The sequence below is a fragment of the Mus caroli genome, chromosome 10 (assembly GCF_900094665.2).
Source record: "Mus caroli chromosome 10, CAROLI_EIJ_v1.1, whole genome shotgun sequence".
Classification (NCBI taxonomy): domain Eukaryota; kingdom Metazoa; phylum Chordata; class Mammalia; order Rodentia; family Muridae; genus Mus; species Mus caroli.
In genome coordinates, this window is record NC_034579.1 from 69550520 (window position 1) to 69567012 (window position 16493).

The 16493-nt window shown below is 45.3% G+C and overlaps 2 protein-coding genes and 1 pseudogene across 2 annotated transcripts in view; 1 reads left to right on the forward strand and 2 right to left on the reverse strand.

Moving 5' to 3' along the window:
- Window positions 1-4446, reverse strand: part of Gucd1 (guanylyl cyclase domain containing 1) — a 10834-nt gene extending 6388 nt beyond the window's left edge. Inside the window, exon 1 of the mRNA XM_021173806.1 lies at window positions 4224-4446. Coding sequence (XP_021029465.1) covers window positions 4224-4266 — 43 coding nt within the window. The 5' untranslated portion in view covers window positions 4267-4446. The remainder of the gene's footprint in view (window positions 1-4223) is intronic.
- Window positions 4447-4612: 166 nt separating this feature from the next.
- Snrpd3 (small nuclear ribonucleoprotein D3 polypeptide) overlaps window positions 4613-16493 on the forward strand; it is a 17675-nt gene continuing 5794 nt past the window's right edge. Inside the window, exons 1-2 of the mRNA XM_021173808.2 lie at window positions 4613-5189; window positions 6380-6526. Coding sequence (XP_021029467.1) covers window positions 6401-6526 — 126 coding nt within the window. The 5' untranslated portion in view covers window positions 4613-5189; window positions 6380-6400. The remainder of the gene's footprint in view (window positions 5190-6379; window positions 6527-16493) is intronic.
- Window positions 13097-13236, reverse strand: LOC110302958 (annotated as a pseudogene).

The following is a 16493-nucleotide window of genomic DNA, read 5'->3' on the forward strand; positions in this document are numbered from 1 at the left end:
CTGGAGCTCACTTTGTAGACCAGGCTGGCCTCGAACTCAGAAATCCGCCTGCCTCTGCCTCCCGAGTGCTGGGATTAAAGGCGTGCGCCACCAAGCCCGGCGTGGCACAAATTTATAATCACAAGGCTTGAGAGATTGAGACAGGAGGAGCATAAGGCTAGTCTGGCTAGAGAGGAAGGTCTCTCTCTCTCTCTCTCTCTCTCTCTCTCACACACACACACACACACACACACACAGGAGGGAGAGAAGGAAATGCAGAGTTTAAAAAAACAGGAGGGACTTCTTTATACTGGTCACCACGTTACTTATTGACACATGAATAGCCAGTCAACTAGGATTCCCGTTTGTGGATTTCTAGGCTTTCCCCTGGGCCAGGTAACCAGCTCTGTACAAAGCCTACCAGGCCAGTCCCTCTCCTACCATTCCCTCTGTGTGTGTCAGAGGAGAGGGCCATTCACTAGCCAGAGGCCTGATGTCTTGAGTCTTAACCTTCTGCTCTCCTATATCCTCAGGGACTGGCTGAAAGGCCACTGTTTCTAGGGCTTTCCCTAACCCCAGGCTGGTCATTCCCCACCCCTCTTGTGTAATCTTTTAAACCCGAGTTCACACTTAAGGTTACAGGATGTAGATTTTTATCTAGTCTTTACTCCAGGAACCTCTAAGCCCAAGTCTTTCCAAGGCCTTTGGAACATCTTGTAGATTTGATCTTGCCTGTCCCCTTCCCAAATCCAGATACTTCACACAGCAGGGAGAGGAATTTCGTCTCCAGTTTCTAATCCTTAGAGTCCTTGGGATGGGCAGATGGCTCAGTGGATAAAGAGCTCAAGCAGGATGACCCAAGTTCAGACACCCAGAACCCGCACGCACCGCCCTGTAATCCCAGCAAGCGGATGGAAGCAGGAAGTCTCTAGAGCGAGCTGGCTAAATAGACTAAGAGAAACAGCAAACTCAAGGTTGAGTAAGAGACTCTGCCTCAACATATAGGAAGACACCTGAAGTCAGTCTTGGGCTTCCACATACATGCATACGCACGCACTCATATACATGAGAACACACACACACTACCCCCACACACACTACACTTAACCTTACCTTTATAATTAACCTTATCCCTTACATTAGAACTAATCCACTACCCACCCCTACCACTATCCCAACAAACTCCAAACTCCAAACCCAACCTCAACCCCAAACCCTATCTCCAATGTCCTCTTTTGCCTTCTGACAGCAGAGAGCACACATTGGTATAGTCAGAGCAACAAGCAAACAAAACAAGACCAAAAAACCCTCATGCACACACAATAGAAATCTTTAAATCGATAAAAGAAAGAAATCGGGAAGGGAGTAATTGCTCAGTTGTGAGTTGTCTGAGGCTGGGTCTTATAAAAGGTCAGGAAACACTAACCTAGGCTTTGCCTTAGCTTCCTTTCTAGTCGGAGTGATGACCGCTCCTGACAAACTTAGGGGGAAGGGGCTTATTTCTTAAGCTCACAATTCCAGTTTCCACCGGTCATTTCTGGGATGTCACATTGGTTGGAGACAGCCAGTCATATCATCTCCAAAATCAGGAACAGACAGCAAAGAGTATGCTCGTGTCTGTCCTTCCCCCTTATCAGACTGGGGCCCAACCCACGTTGGGGTGAGTCTTCCCAGCTCAATTAACCCATTAAGAAAATCTCTCATAGGCAGCGCTAAACAGCTCCTTACTGCGACTCCTTTCCCACACGATTATAGATTCCATCAGGCTGACAATTTAAAGTAAATAGCTGGTGCTTGCTCAGCAGCTAAAAGGAACTTGATGCTTTTGCAAAGGACCCAGGCATAGTTCAGGTCCAAGCACCTACACCGTCTTAGAGCTAGCTGTCTGTTCACTCCACTTCAGGGGATTCTGACATTCTCTTTCAGCACCTGCATGCAGACAAAACACTCAAGACACAAACGATTTGATAATGTAAATCTTAGGAAGCTAACAACCATAAGGCCTCTTTTTTTTTTTTTTCTTTATCTTTCTCATGCTCTGCTGTTAGAGAACACATTATTTCCCCCTCTCCTCTCTCCCCGCCATGTGGACATATCTAGAGAGAATCTATAAGGAATGGGTAGATCTTGTACTTAACTTGCAAGCATCTTGATCTTAGAATTCTCAGCCCCCAGAACTGTGAGAAAATAAATTCCTAGTGCTTATAAGTTTCTCAGCTGTACGAATGGATGAAGACAGTGGGGGATTGACTCATCTTGTTAGATGTTTCCTGGCCTAGTGTCTAATGCTTAGTACTCACTGTTACACCTGAGGCTGGGGTGTAGCCCTTGTCTAGCACTGTCTAGGACCTAGGTTCAATCCCTAGTGCTACAAATTAAAAAAAAAAAAAAAAAAAAAAAAGNAATGAAAAAAAAATCACACTTATTGAGGTGACATAAACCTTGGTCTCCAGGGACTTATCCTAAAACAGTTCTCTCAAAATACGCTAGAGGAAAACTCTCTGCAGGGTGTGGCTCTATCAAGATGGGTGTCTTCCCTTTTCAGAACCCTTACTGAGGCTGTAAATGGCTCTGATCTACTCAGGCTGATTGCTAGCCAGGTTTTGTTTTTATCTAACCATCGGTCTGGAATGTTGCTTTCTCATCTCTAATATCCAAATCCTCTGTGTTCACTCGTGTTTCTGCCATGGGCATGTAGGGCCAGGGCTTCGTTAGCCTCCCCACTTACGCTGCTGAAAAGATTTTGGGTTGATTTTGGTTTTTGAAAGCTCTGTCTACCCTTTGAAATATCTGCTTGTCACTACAAGTGCCCATTAGTTCTAGGCCTCCAGATCACAACCCTCTGTTGGAGGCTGCCTCCTTACTCTGTGGCCTGAGCTCTGCTTCTAATTAGTTGAACTATGCCCTCTAAACTGTGGTATAGGACAGTTGCTCCTCAGGGTCCTAAGAGACTCCGGTGTCTCTCCTCTTTCACTGAACCTTAGAACCCCTACATCCTGAGGCCTCACAAGGCAAACATCCCTGATTAACTCTCCTCATCTTACTTAGCACAGGGAAGATGCTTTCTGGGGCTAGGTGATAAGGGGAGAAGCAGCCTTGGTGTTTGTCCTGATAACAGCTTTGGCATTCAGAGCCCAAAACTGCTTTGGATATTGATGCCTTAAGCCAAGACAGTCCTCTACCTGAAAGCTAGGGTCTGCTTTGGAGAAAGCCCTGACCTAGCTTCAGCTGTCTGGTTGCCACAAGAGAAAGCAGACAGCCAGCTCTTCCTGGTTCTTTAACCCTCTCAGCCTATCTGCTCACCTCAAAAGGTACCGAAAGCAGCGGTCGCCTACTTCACTGGGATTTATGAAGATTAATTCTATGCTATCTATAAACACTTTAACACTGCATCTACCTAAGTGAGCCATTATCTGCTGAGGCTAAGATAGGGGCAATGATCTAGTCAAAGTTCACAGCGGTGGCTAACTGGAGGAGTAAATATGTAATCCCAGTACAGGTCCAAGCTCAGCTCCTCCAGGTTACAACCAGAAGGAACCACTCCCTGAACGTGATGCCAACTGACACTAAAGGGTTTGGGTCCCATAAACCTTTGACCCCTCCCCTGAGATGGCACCTCAACTGTTTACAGTTTATTAATATCAACTCTTGTGTCTTAAGCTCCACCATAACTTCCCGCTGTCCCCACTTCGTGAGTAAGCAAAGGGGCTCGGGTTTCCTCAGGGCAGAGGGAACCACCAGTAAGCGAGTAACCAAAACAGTACCAAGACAAAAGCGCTGAGTTTGGGAAGCCAGAGAAAATGACGTTCCCTTTGCTGGGTGCTCCCAGGCCATTCTTTCCCCCTCTTTCCCGCCCCTTTGCTGAGTGCTCTCAAGCCATTCTTTCCCCCTCTTTCTCGGCCTCAGGCTTTCCACAGTTCCCCGGGGAACAGGATCACCCAACGTGCTTCAAGCAGGGCTATTCGATTCTGGACAAGGTTGTGCCTTTTTGCCCCTTGGACTTTTCCACTTGACGGCTCTCAGAACTCCCTGGGCTTCAAGCCCCGGGAGACTCAGGAACACCCTAAGTGGAGGACAGGAGATGAGAAGGAATATCCACCTAGCTAGGACCCTCTAGAAGCTCCAGGCTGGGCTGAGGCCGCAGACGACCCAAGGTCGCGCGCGGCCAGACCCTGCCCGGCTCTAGGGCGGAGTCCCCCTCGGTTCCCCCGGTTGAAGGCAAGGCCCTGAAGAGAGGCACTGACCGGGCTCGAGCGGCTGCCCCGTTGCCTCTGCCTCCGTCCTCATGACCCGGATGGCGCAGGGCGCCCATGGCCCCGGCCTGGAGCTGATTGCAGCGGCTACTTCTGCTGGGCAGCGAGCGCGGCCAGTGAGCGCAGAGTTCCTCCTCCGCCGCCGCCGCCACCGCGGTTCAGAGCCGGGTAGGCGGTGGCTAGGCCAACGCAAGCCACGCCTAATCCCTTCCAGGTCTAGGCGCTGGAAACCCGCCCCTTCCATAAGCCACGCCTCTTCCCTTCCACCCCACTTCTCCTTCCAGAACCCGCTACCCGCAGGTCCTTCCCTGAAACGCTCCGGGGGCCCCTCCCGCTTCCCGAGCCCCGCCCCGCCCCTCCCCGAGCCCCGCCCCCAAAGCCCTTCCCGTAGCGACGTGGGCTCCCCACGCTCTCCTTCCGCTAGGTCTGTTCTTCTGCAGCCTCAGATGGAAGCTCTGATCCTCCGCAGTGCCTCATCGAGACTCCAGGGAACACTTTCCAGACTCCTTTTAGGTCTTCTTACCCAGACAAGGAATAATGAGAGTTCCCAGGGCTCAGTGCGTCCCTTACCTGCCGGTGGCCGGATCCAAAGCTTAAATCTCTAGTTCAAGCCTCACTTCCTGTCTCCCCAGAGCACTGGACTCAAGCCCAGATCCCGCCCAATCCGTCACTACAGTACTCAGGGTTACCATGTTCCCTTGTTGGGCTCCAGGATTGATGTTTCCGGCGGTCCCCCGGGCCCTCTCCAGTGCCGGAACTATTGTGCTAGAGCCCTGGTTTCCCCAGTCGGCTAAGTGAGAGTGAAGGGCAAGTAGGCTTAAAGGAAAGGGAGGGGCCTGCGCAAGGCATTCTGGGAGCGCGTGGTATTCGTGAGAGTCGGGCCGGTTGTTCTCTCGCCTTCGCCTTCTAACGTTTGTGCCAGAACCGGAAAAAAAAAATAAAGCCTGCAGTTAATTGGTGAGGAGAGGCGGCTAACGGGAGAGAGGAGGCCAGGGCTTCCCCAGGGGTTTAGGAGCTGGAAGGGCCGCTGCGGAGGAGCTCAGAGGGCTTAGCGGAGGGCGGGAAGCCAGGGCCTATCCAAAGCTCATCTCCCGAACCCTTGAACATTTATTAATTTACGCCTAGTCTGCACTTTCGCTGCCTTCTCAGGTCACCGATTTCCGAAGCTTACGGGCAGTCATTTCTTGCTAATTATCTCCTTTCCTTTTGGATCATCATTTTCAACTTCCCTTTCATCCCTGTCTCCACTCCCATTCCTGCAGTGGCCCTTTTTTCCACGCTGCTGCAGAAGTTTAAGCAAGTTGCTGTGCTATATGTTCGATCCACTTTGTAGATGCTACTCAAAAAAATTTTTTTGAACCTTTGGCTATCATCCTGCAGTGTTTCCCTACCATTTTCAGAACGGAAACCCACACTCCTAAAGCTGAAAGCCGTGGTTCCTCACCGAGAGAGAGAGACTGTGTTTAGCATCCTTACAGTCTTCTCATGCAAATAAATGGTGTGCTCCGGTCTTGAGTCGTTTCCAATCTCAGCATTTTAAAAGCCCTGTGCATAGTCTTTGTCTTTTAGTGAAACTTAAAGCAGAGCGTTTACCCTATTTCCCTGCTTGATGAGCATTTCCTGTTTTTAGCACCGTAGCCTTGACAGTTTTGGTCTGCTTTTTGGTGGGGAGTCAAAACGCTGAATTGAAAAGCACAAGCTCTTTTTCCTAGATTCCTCGGGGTTCGGGTCTATATGTACTATTAGGTACTGTAGCCTTTATCCAAATGTAGTTGCTGACTACTTGGAATATTACTGGTGTGACTGAGAGACTGAGTTTGCTTTTATTTGCATTTTGTTTAACTCCATGTAAACAGTGATTTGTTTACACTCTGGGTCTATATCATAGCCCTTTTAGTGACTATAAAGGGTCATATGGCTGGGATGAGAATGGGGGTAAAACTCTTGTTCCCATTACCTTTCATTGTCCAGCTTACCATCCTTCCCTACCCTACATGTTGCGCTAATTTGCTGTGGTGGTTCCTTCAGGCCAAGAGCCACACTCCTTCTGCAGGAAACGAAGCTCTTGACATCATTTACAAATGATGTCAAGTGGCGTGCCAGTCCTTAAGCTCTGAAAGATGACCATTGTCTCTCTTTCCCTGTAGCCTGGGAAGAGTCCTGCCAAGATGTCTATTGGTGTGCCGATTAAAGTCTTGCACGAGGCTGAAGGCCACATAGTGACATGTGAGACCAACACCGGGGAAGTATACCGAGGGAAGCTCATTGAAGCAGAGGACAACATGAACTGTCAGGTATCCTGCTTGGCACCAGGGCTGGGAAGGGGCTGTGGCTTCTATCCTGTGGGTAGAGAGGTGTACTTGGAAGTCTTAATGAAGTTATTCTCATCGAACAGTTATTAACTAAGTGTTTATGTGGGGGGAGGGTATGGGGGACTTTTGGGATAGCATTGGAAATGTAATTGAGGAAAAGATGTAATAAAAAAAAAAGAAATAAAAAACAACAACAACAACAAAAAAAACTAAGTGTTTATTACCTGTCAGGCACTCTTACAGGCTCTAAGATTTTATGTCAGTATAGACTTAACCTTGAGGCAGAAAAGTCATTTGACAGCCTGTGGTTGTACATGTGTATCCCAGCACTTGGGAGGCTGAGGTAGATTCTCGAGTTCAAGGCCAGTATGGGCTTTATAGCAAGACCACACTGCTTTTGGTGGGGAGTCAGAATGCTGAATTGAAAGCACAATCTCTTTTCCTAGATTTCTCTGGGGTTAGGTCTATATTTACTGTCAGGTAGCCTTTAGCCAAATACAGTTGCTGAGTACTTGTCTATAAAACAACCAGTTAAGTTTCACTTTTCTGTCTCATAGAGTTGGTCAGGTTCAGAGCCAGTGTCTGCTTCCCAGCACAGTGTATAATTTGCAGAATCTTCTGCTCACATGTGGTGTGTGTTTACTTTTGTCTTAGAGAAAGTTTCATCTGATAAAACTGCCAAAGTTTTGCATATGGTTTTGGGGTTTTCCCCATTAATTAAGAACTTGAGCTTTGGAATCAGAGAATTCCCTGATTCCAAATTGAGTTGGACCATAGTGATAGGACCTTGGGTATCCTGGTCACTTGCTCTCCCCTGTATAAAATGAGGATGGAGTTGTTTTGGACCCTCTGTGCTGTAAATGCCAACCCAAAATTAAATACACCAGAGACTTTGGGGAGGTGGCGTGAAGGACGCCAGTGATCGAGCGGGACTGGGGAAGTGATTGGTTGCTTTTCTTGTCAAATCCCTGACCAAAGCAACTTAAGGAAGGGGGAGTTTATTTCCACTCACAGTGTGATGAGACAGTCTGATGCAGAAATCATGGTGGCAAGAACTTGAGGAGGCGACTAACTAGTCACATTGAATCTGCAGTCAGGAAGCAGAGATGAGTGCCGGGACTTAGCCCAGTTTCTACTTTTCACCTCCACCTAACCTAGACAATCCCTCGCAGACACGCCTGTCCCTTCAGTAATTCTAAATCCATCAAGTCGGTAATATTAATCATCGTATCAAGAGGGTCTTCAGTCCAGGGAAAGGAAGGCAGAGTGAGCAAAAGGAGCCTCAGGCTGCAACATGGTGCTGAGGAAGTTTCGCCCAAGTAAGAGGAGTAACTGGAGCCAGAAATGGACTGGCTCTGATGTTTCTGCTATGGTCAGTCCCTGGCAGCCTGCTCCGAGGGCTGCCGCGGCGTGAATGCCCTGGCAGGTCCCCTAGAGTGGCAGCTGGAGGGTGCCAGCCTGTTGTCTCCTGAAAGGGTGAACGTAGTACCCCAAGACTGCTGCATATCTAGAGGTGTTAGAGATGAGATGACGTTTGTGTTAGCGGCAGCCAGCTCAGTGCTTTGCTGTTGGGATGAATATATAATGTCTGGAGAGGTGCAGTGCCTTGTTTAGGGTCATGCCTGTGGGTAAGGTGGCCTGACTGTTGCTTTTTAGGGTTTGTGCTATTTTCCGGTGGCTGCGATACTGTACCATTAGTATAGTTCCAGAAGGATGGGTCTGTCTTGGCAAGGAGGCATGATAACAGCAGCAGGAAGCTTAGAGCTTACATTTTCAATAGAAAGCAGGAAGCATAGAGAGCAAACAGGAAGTATCAGAGAATGCTCTAAGTCTGCCCCCTTGCCCCCGTGACGTCCTTCAGCAAGGCTGCATTCCCTAGCCGCTGCCCCTTTCCCCAAAAAAGCATCACCAACTGGGGGCCAAGTGTTCAGATGCCTGCAATTATGGAGGACATTTCATTTAAACTACATGCTTACGCTGGTTAGGTTTTTGTCAGTTTGACACAAGCTTAGAAAGGGGAACCTCAATTGTGAAAATACCTGCATCAGATTATCCTCTAGGCAAGGACATATTTTTGATTAGCGGTTGATGTGGGAGGGCCCGGTCCATTACAGGCTAGACAGGTTTTTTCTGGGGGGCATAAGAAAGGTAGGTGAAGGCCGAGCATGGTGGTACAGCGCCTTTAATTCCAGCATTTAGGAAGCAGAGGCAGGACAACCAGGACTACATCGAGAGAGATGTCTCAAAACAAAACAGGGAGTGGTAGTGGACACAGATCTCTGTGAGTTCAAGGTCAGCCTGCCCTACAAAGCAAATTCCAGAATAGCCAGGGCTGTTACACAGAGAAACAAAAAACCAAAAAGTGTGTGTGTACAAGAGTGTATGGAACATGAGCCTGGAGGGCAAGTCAGTAAGCAGCATTCCTCTGGAGTCTCTGCTGTGGTTCTTGCCAGCTTGAATCCTGCCTTGGCTTCCCTTAATGATGGACTGTGATCCCAACGTGTATGCCAAATAAACTCTTTCCCCTTTCCCCCCACGTTACTTTTGGCTGGGATGTTTATTAGAGCAATGGAAAGCAAACTAAAACGAGAGTTGGATGGTGTGTGCATTTGTGCCCTCCTTCCCCTCTGCTGGGAATGGAACCAGCGCCTCAGGCAAGATAGGTTAAGCACTCTCCCACTGAGTTACACCATTTGCCAATTTGGGGTTGCTTTTGAGAGGAGTTCTTTCTATAGATCCCAAGCTGGTCTTTAACGCTCAATCCTCCTGCCTCAGAGTCAATTGTGTAATTTTAGGTAGGGGCGCTCCCACCCAGCTGTGAGGCTTTCTGAAGTCCTGTGCTACTTGGTTTCCTTCCAAAGGAAAGTCCTGAGAGCTGTGACTGATTTAGTGCTGTCAAGGTCCTAACCCGCAGTGGTCTGCCTTTGTAAAGAGCCACCTTCATGGGTCCAGCCACTCACTCAGAATGTCTTTTGTCTATGTTAGGTCGTTTAGGTTTTTAGTAGAATGAAAGATTTCAGACAATGGCTTAATTTGTTTATTATGCTGATATATATATATATATTTGCTGATTTTAAAGATCTCAGACAGTCCAAATATAATATGTAAGAGTTTATTTGATATACACATCCTAAACTGAATTTGTCTGACTAGATGGTTGTGGGCTTAGAAGTGCAGCCCACGTGATCTTGGTATTACCAGGTTTCAAGTTGGAAAGTCGTATGTCTTGTGTGTGTTTTGTGTCTCCCTTAACTCTGCTCCCTTCAAAATCAGTGATAAACTAATGGGTGAATGCTCATTTTGATTTACTTATAGAGTCTGAACACTTGTATCTCTGGGACAGGTGGCTCCTGCAGGTTCCCCTGCTGTCTCCTTTCTGCCCCCAGGCCTTAGAAGTGAGGACATCTTCTAAATACCTTCCCTGCATAACATTCTCTTATAAACTTGGGGCAGTGCCATGCATGCTAGTACACACGGTCCCAGCACTTGAGAAAACTGAGGCAGAAGAATCATCACCACAAATTTAAGGCAAGCCTGGACTTGGTGACTCCCTGTCTCAAAAAAAAAAAGACTGAGAGACAGAATATTAGCATATCACAAAGACTTAGGAACATGGGAGGATTCCATTATAACCTCTTCTTTCCCATGAATATTGACACAGATAGACTTCTTTACCTGTGTCACCTTGTGTATATTTTAATTAGAAAAATTATGTAGCGGGATGTTTTTGCAGTGCTAGGAGTAGAATCCAGCAAGTACTCTCTCTACTCAGCTCTGCCTCTATCCCTTTATATGGTAGCTTCAGTAGGAAATGGGCCATGTGCCACTAAGCTTGATTAGAAAGTTAGAAAGCCAGGCAGCTAGTACTTGACTGAAAACCTGAATTCCTGTGTATGTAATAAAGGTACATTCAGGTATGAAACCAGGCAGAGGGAAATCATTTTAGGTAGATGAGATACGGATTTCTCTGGCATTCAGATATAGGAGATCCTTTTAAGTGATGATCTTAAATGCTAGAGAGATGATTCAGAGGTTGGGAGCACTGGCTTCTCTTTAAGAAGACCTAGGTTCAATTGTCAGCACCCACATAGCAGACCGCTCATAGCCACCTGTTCCAGGGAATCCGATGTCCTCTTCTGACCTCTGAGGGCACCTGCACACTTGTGATAGACATGCATACATAGGGTTTTATTGTTGTAATGATCTCACCAACGTGACGGTATAAAATCTGCTTTCCTTTAGGGTCCCAAGAGCCTTGGCACTTGGTAAGGAAGCATTGTGCCATTGAGCCACACACCTAGAACTTGGTTGTTTGAGCATAGCTTTTCATAGCATATTTGTGTCATTTGAAAGTATAGCATGGATATGCATGAAATCTGTGATGAGTTCCCAGAAATGGAACTTAGTGGATCAGACACATTTGGGCATCTAGGTTTGGACAGGAAGATTGAGATCTTTGATCTCCTACTGCATATACCCCACCACTTAAGGTGAACGTGTGGCATTAGCTGGGTAATAGTGCCATATTCCAGGTAGATGGAAGTGATCAGAAGTCCTTGTGGTTTTCCACGTTAGCTAATTTTTGTAGCAGATGTAGAGGACCCCCACCCCCACCCAGTCTCTTTCCCATCTTCAGAATGGATGACTTAGAATTAGAGGCTCCTGAAATGGAGCAGTCTTTGTTTTTAGCTCTGTCTAGTAACCATAGCCTGAAGCATTTGTCTTAGTAGTTATCAGAGGAAAAAAACTATGGTTTTCTTCAAAATCAGAAGAAAAGATGTAACCACAGGCTTTTCCACCTTTGCCCATGTTCCTGAAATAACAACTCTGAGACTGAATTATTTGTGAGTAATTGCCTAAGCCAAATGCTAGCTCGTAACTCAGTTATCTAGATTATTCTATTCTAAGTCCTGCCTCATGGGTAGTTATCTCTCCTCAAGTTCATGCGACCTTTTCCATCAACATCAGCGTTTGGGGCGAATCTCTTCTGCACCTAACCTCACATTGACTATCCCAGAATCCCTTCTCTCTCCTCAATTCTCACCTCCTATTTCCTGCCTCAGCTCATTGGCCAATCAGCTTTTTATTGATATGTGGTGTTTTCATGCAGCACACATGAGAATTCTACAGAAGATTTCTTAGGAAATCTTAAGTCAGATGATATTTAATAAATATTAAAGGCCAGAACAAGTTGGGAGTATAGCTTAGTGATACTGCTTGCTTAGCATACCTAAGACCCTGGAGTCTGTTCATAATACCACACACACACAGTTTTTAAAGATGTCTTAAAGCTAGGTTGGTGAGATGGCTCAGTGGGTAAAGGCACTTGCCAACAAGCCTGAAATACAATCCCCTGAGCCGACGCTGCAAAGGGAGAAAATTGATTTTGACCACCACATACTTAACCTATGGCATGCGTGCATATGCCCACACATAAACATATAAATAATTTTTAAAAAGAGAAAAATAAAAACTCGTAAAAGTTTTAAGAGGACATTTTGAGCCTCTTGAAGTCTGGCCCACTGAAAACCTGAAGAACTGCTGAGCCATCTCTGCAGGCTGGCTTTTGGTAGTTTCCTAGGCATGGTGTAGTTTTGTTTTATTCATCTCTCAAACCCAAGACTGTTCTTAAATGCATTGACTCCTCTCACCTCTCAGAGGTATTGTGATCTCATGTGTGTGCCATCATGACCAGCTTCTTAATTTTTACTGTGTGATTCACTCTAGACCATATTCCAAGATGTTAATACCAAGGCTATTGTATAATCCTTTATGGTGGGAGGTTACTATATTATCTATAAGTTTTTATACGTCAGTATGCCCTTATTGGTAATTATATGTGCAAATTATTACTTACAGATCACACTAATAATCTAACTTTGAAAACAGTCGATAGTGCTGTTGAAGAGGCCTTAGCTGGGCTGCAAAGTGTGTTTTTCCTGGAAAATACTTAAGTCTTTGATACAGTAATGGTGCCTCCAGTTCATAATGACAGACAAAGTTTTGTTGTTGTGTGACCCTTTCAGTGTTGTGGGTTTTTTTTTTTTTTTCCTTTTTTAATGACCAGCAAATGACTTATTGGTTAGATTATCAATCATGGAGCTCCTTGATAACAATATATAAGAAATGGATTAGTTCACCAGAAACTGGCTGGAAGATACTGATTTGAATTACTTTAACAAAATTTAGTTTGTCTAGCAAGCTCCTGTTATCACTGCTAGACAGTAAATCCCCAGCAGCTACCCAAATCCATTCATTTCTTGACAACAGGCGGTAGGACTCCCAGAGCACAGGTAAGTGAGGCCTGTGATGGTTGTAGTTGCTAACCTAGCACCATGGTTCCAAGCTTAGGACTCAGAAGCAGCTGGACAGATGATACAGGAGACAGGGAGATGCTGGAAACCTAAGCTAACGCAACTTCTGGCCTGTGCTGGAGCTGAGGCAGCACACAGGGTCTGAGACCAACGAGGAACACAGCTTTGGATGTGGTTGTGAGAGAGGCAGGCCCCCAGGGCGGAACTGATAGGTCCAGAATGCAGTACCAGACCGGCATCAGGAACTAGGGGGCTTCTTGGCTTCTAGGTCCTTTTTAATCTCCTTTTTAGCCAGGTTTGGCATGTCATAGTTCTGAGCCAGATATATTCCAACCATGTTGCCCAAAGTAAAGTAAATCCAAGCAGGAACTGGAGCATGATGTCAGTGGGGCAGTGTTGTTTTTCATACGGAATAAGGAAAACTCTGAGGTCCAGTATCTCTGTTGGTAGAGCTAAAATAAGATATATAATTAAATTCACAATGTAGCAGACTTTGAATTTCTGACACAGTGTCTCCACATCCCAAATACAGGATTATAGGCATGTGCTAAACATGCCTGTTTTGTTTGGCTTTTCATTGTTTATAGAGTATTTTATTGGTTTCTATAATCAAATATACATAGATAAAATGTTATATAGTTAACACAGTGTGTTGACCTTGTACAAATGGAGAAAAATTATATTTAACATTTCTAGACCCATGTGGCTGTTAATTTCTCCTAATAGTCTTTTTAAAAATTTATTTATTTTATGTATATGAGTACACTGTAACTATCTTCAGATACACCAGAAAGAGGGCATTGGATTCCCATTACGGATGGTTGTGAGCCACAATGCGGTTGCTGGGAATTGAACTCAGGACCTCTGGAAGAGCATTCAGTGCTCTTAACTGCTGAGCCATCTCTCCAGCCCCATGGTTGTTAATTTCTCTCCAGTGCCAACTCAACCCATTAAAGTAGAATACGTTTCCAAAGTTGACAGAGAAATTAAGGTTCTAAAACTCAAAGTTTACTTCTGTTTATTTAAAAACAAATATCAGGGCTGGTGAGATGGCTCAGTGGGTAAGAGCACCCGACTGCTCTTCCAAAGGTCCAGAGTTCAAATCCCAGCAACCACATGGTAGCTCACAACCATCTGTAACGAGATCTGACTCCCTCTTCTGGAGTGTCTGAAGACAGCTACAGTGTACTTACATATAATCAATAAATAAATCTTTAAAAAAAAAACAAAACAAATATCAGCATGTTCTATAGCACCAGCTTTTCCAGGGCCTGCAGTTATCTGTATCCGTGACTGGTTTTATGTGGTCTAAGGGATCAAACCTAGGGCTTCTCTCATGCTTGGCAAGCTCTCCACCAGCCCGCATAGCTTGGGAGGCTGAGGCCACTCTAGGCATCATAAAGAGACCCTTTCTAGTTTTGAAAGCAATAACTTTAAAAAGAAAATGATAAGCATGTGTGCCAGTAAATATAATTTAAGGAGAGTAACAGACAAGTGTATTTCACCATACATCAAGAGAGAAAGTTCTCAATGATTTGTGTGGGAGAGAGTAGCAGAATCGGTAGTTCTTTAGACACCAAAATGACACTTGCTTGGTTGTTACCAACCCCTCTGTAGGTAAATGATTTGCATGAATTTGAGTGTTACCTTACAAAAATTAAAGCCTATAAGAAACTTATCTAGGATTAGGTTGCTTAGAAGAAACAAAACACTGTGGTAACTAATACCAGCAAAGTTTGAGGTTTCTCATTGCAATGTATTTTTAAGACAAGAGTTTCACTCTGCAGCCCTGTCCAGCCTGAAATTCAGGGTCTTCCTACCTCAACTCCCCAGTCACTGGGACTGTAAACAAAGGGTGCCCTTACTTGGCTATGTGATTAAATTTCTGTAGATAACCTAAGCTCTTTAGCTGGGGAGGGGGGGGGGCGGGGAATTGGTGTTCAGGCTATATGAATTGCTTTCAAATGAGTTATGTTCTTTGCACTGCTTTGTACTATTAACATTTTTATGTGTTTCCTAAGAACTAAGATAGGTCAAATCATTTGATAGTGGTGTAACATCATTGGCAACTAACGAATATCGTGTGTGTGTGTGTGTGTGTGTGTGTGTGTGTGTGTGTGTGTGTAAAATTATCCTCAACTGTGTGTACAGTTTTAGCATGTTGACAATCCTGGCCATACAGAAGGAAAAATCACTTCTGCTGCACCTCCCAACAGGGATCTCTTCTGACACTGGATATGAGAGTTTGCCCACATGCCAAGAAAGAAGTCAGTTGTGCAGTGCTGTCCAGTTGAGTGTGCCCTCGTGTAGCTTAGCTCTGGTGCTTGAGAGAGAAAGGGTCAGGTATCTGGTTGAAGGCTCAACCCTTAAGACTGTCCCCTCTTTAGATACCAATGACAGTCCCAGTTTATTTTAGCCTGGGCTCTGTCTGAGCAGGCAAAAGTCTGTGTCCCTACAGTCCCTTCCTTCCTTATTTATTTATCTATTTATTTATTTTTGGTTTTTCAGGACAGGGTTTCTCTGTATACCCTTGGCTTCCTGGAACTCACTCTGTAGACCAGGCTGGCCTCCAACTCAGAAATCCGCCTGCCTCTGCCTCCCAAGTGCTGGGATTAAAGGCATGCACCACCACTGCCCGGCCCTTCCTTAGTTTTGATCAGCCTTTGTTTAACAAGCTCACAGCATTCAGGGAAGTACATTTACAGGTATTTGTAGACTAGGACTAAGGATTACAGATGTGTCAAACAAGGCCTGGACACTCAGTTTCCATGCCTCCTCATGATACACCACCCTCCAGGAACTTCAGTGTTCAGCTATCTGAAACTTCTCTAAAGTATGTTTTATGGAAACGTAATTGAATAGATGGGACTGAAATATAGATAATCATGTGAAAAAAAAGTAATTTGAAAAGAAAACAACTGTAGATCTCATACTAGGAATGGAAAAATCCAGGGCCTTGCACATGGTAGATAAGTACCTGCCACTGACTATATCCCAGCCCAGGCATTACTCTGTCTGAAATGAAGGTCATGGGGATTTACTTACAGACAACTCCAGAACAGAACAGAACAGAACAGAACAGAACAGAACAGAACAGAACAGAAAGACAGATCAGAATTAGTTTCTCTTAATTCTAGCTTTTGTGGACTATCTTAAAAAGGCGTACACTTTTAGTCCCGGCACTCAGAAGAGGGAGGCAGTCAGATCTCTGAATTCCAAGACAGTCGGGTCTACACAGAGAAACTGGCTTCAAAACAAAACCAGAAAGAATTATGAGGTCAGAATCAAGAACAAAACACTATATTCTACACGCCAGCATTACTTCACAATCCTACAGTGTGCTCTTCTCGGTCTTGGCCCATAGATGTCATTTTAGTTGAATATCTAGTCTGTGTTGCTTATTGTGGCTGGCTATTAGGAAAACCATAAACTGTTCTTGCTTGACTTTCAGTAAAACCTAAGTGCTTGAGGCTGGAGAGATGGCTCAGCAGTTAAGAGCACTTGCTGCTTTTCCAGAGGACAAATATCAGATTCCTACCGCTCAGGGAATCTTAACCCCACTGCTTCAGCTTCTACAGTCACATACACACTACACTTAAATAAATTTTTTTTTTTTTTTTTTTTTTTTTTTTTTT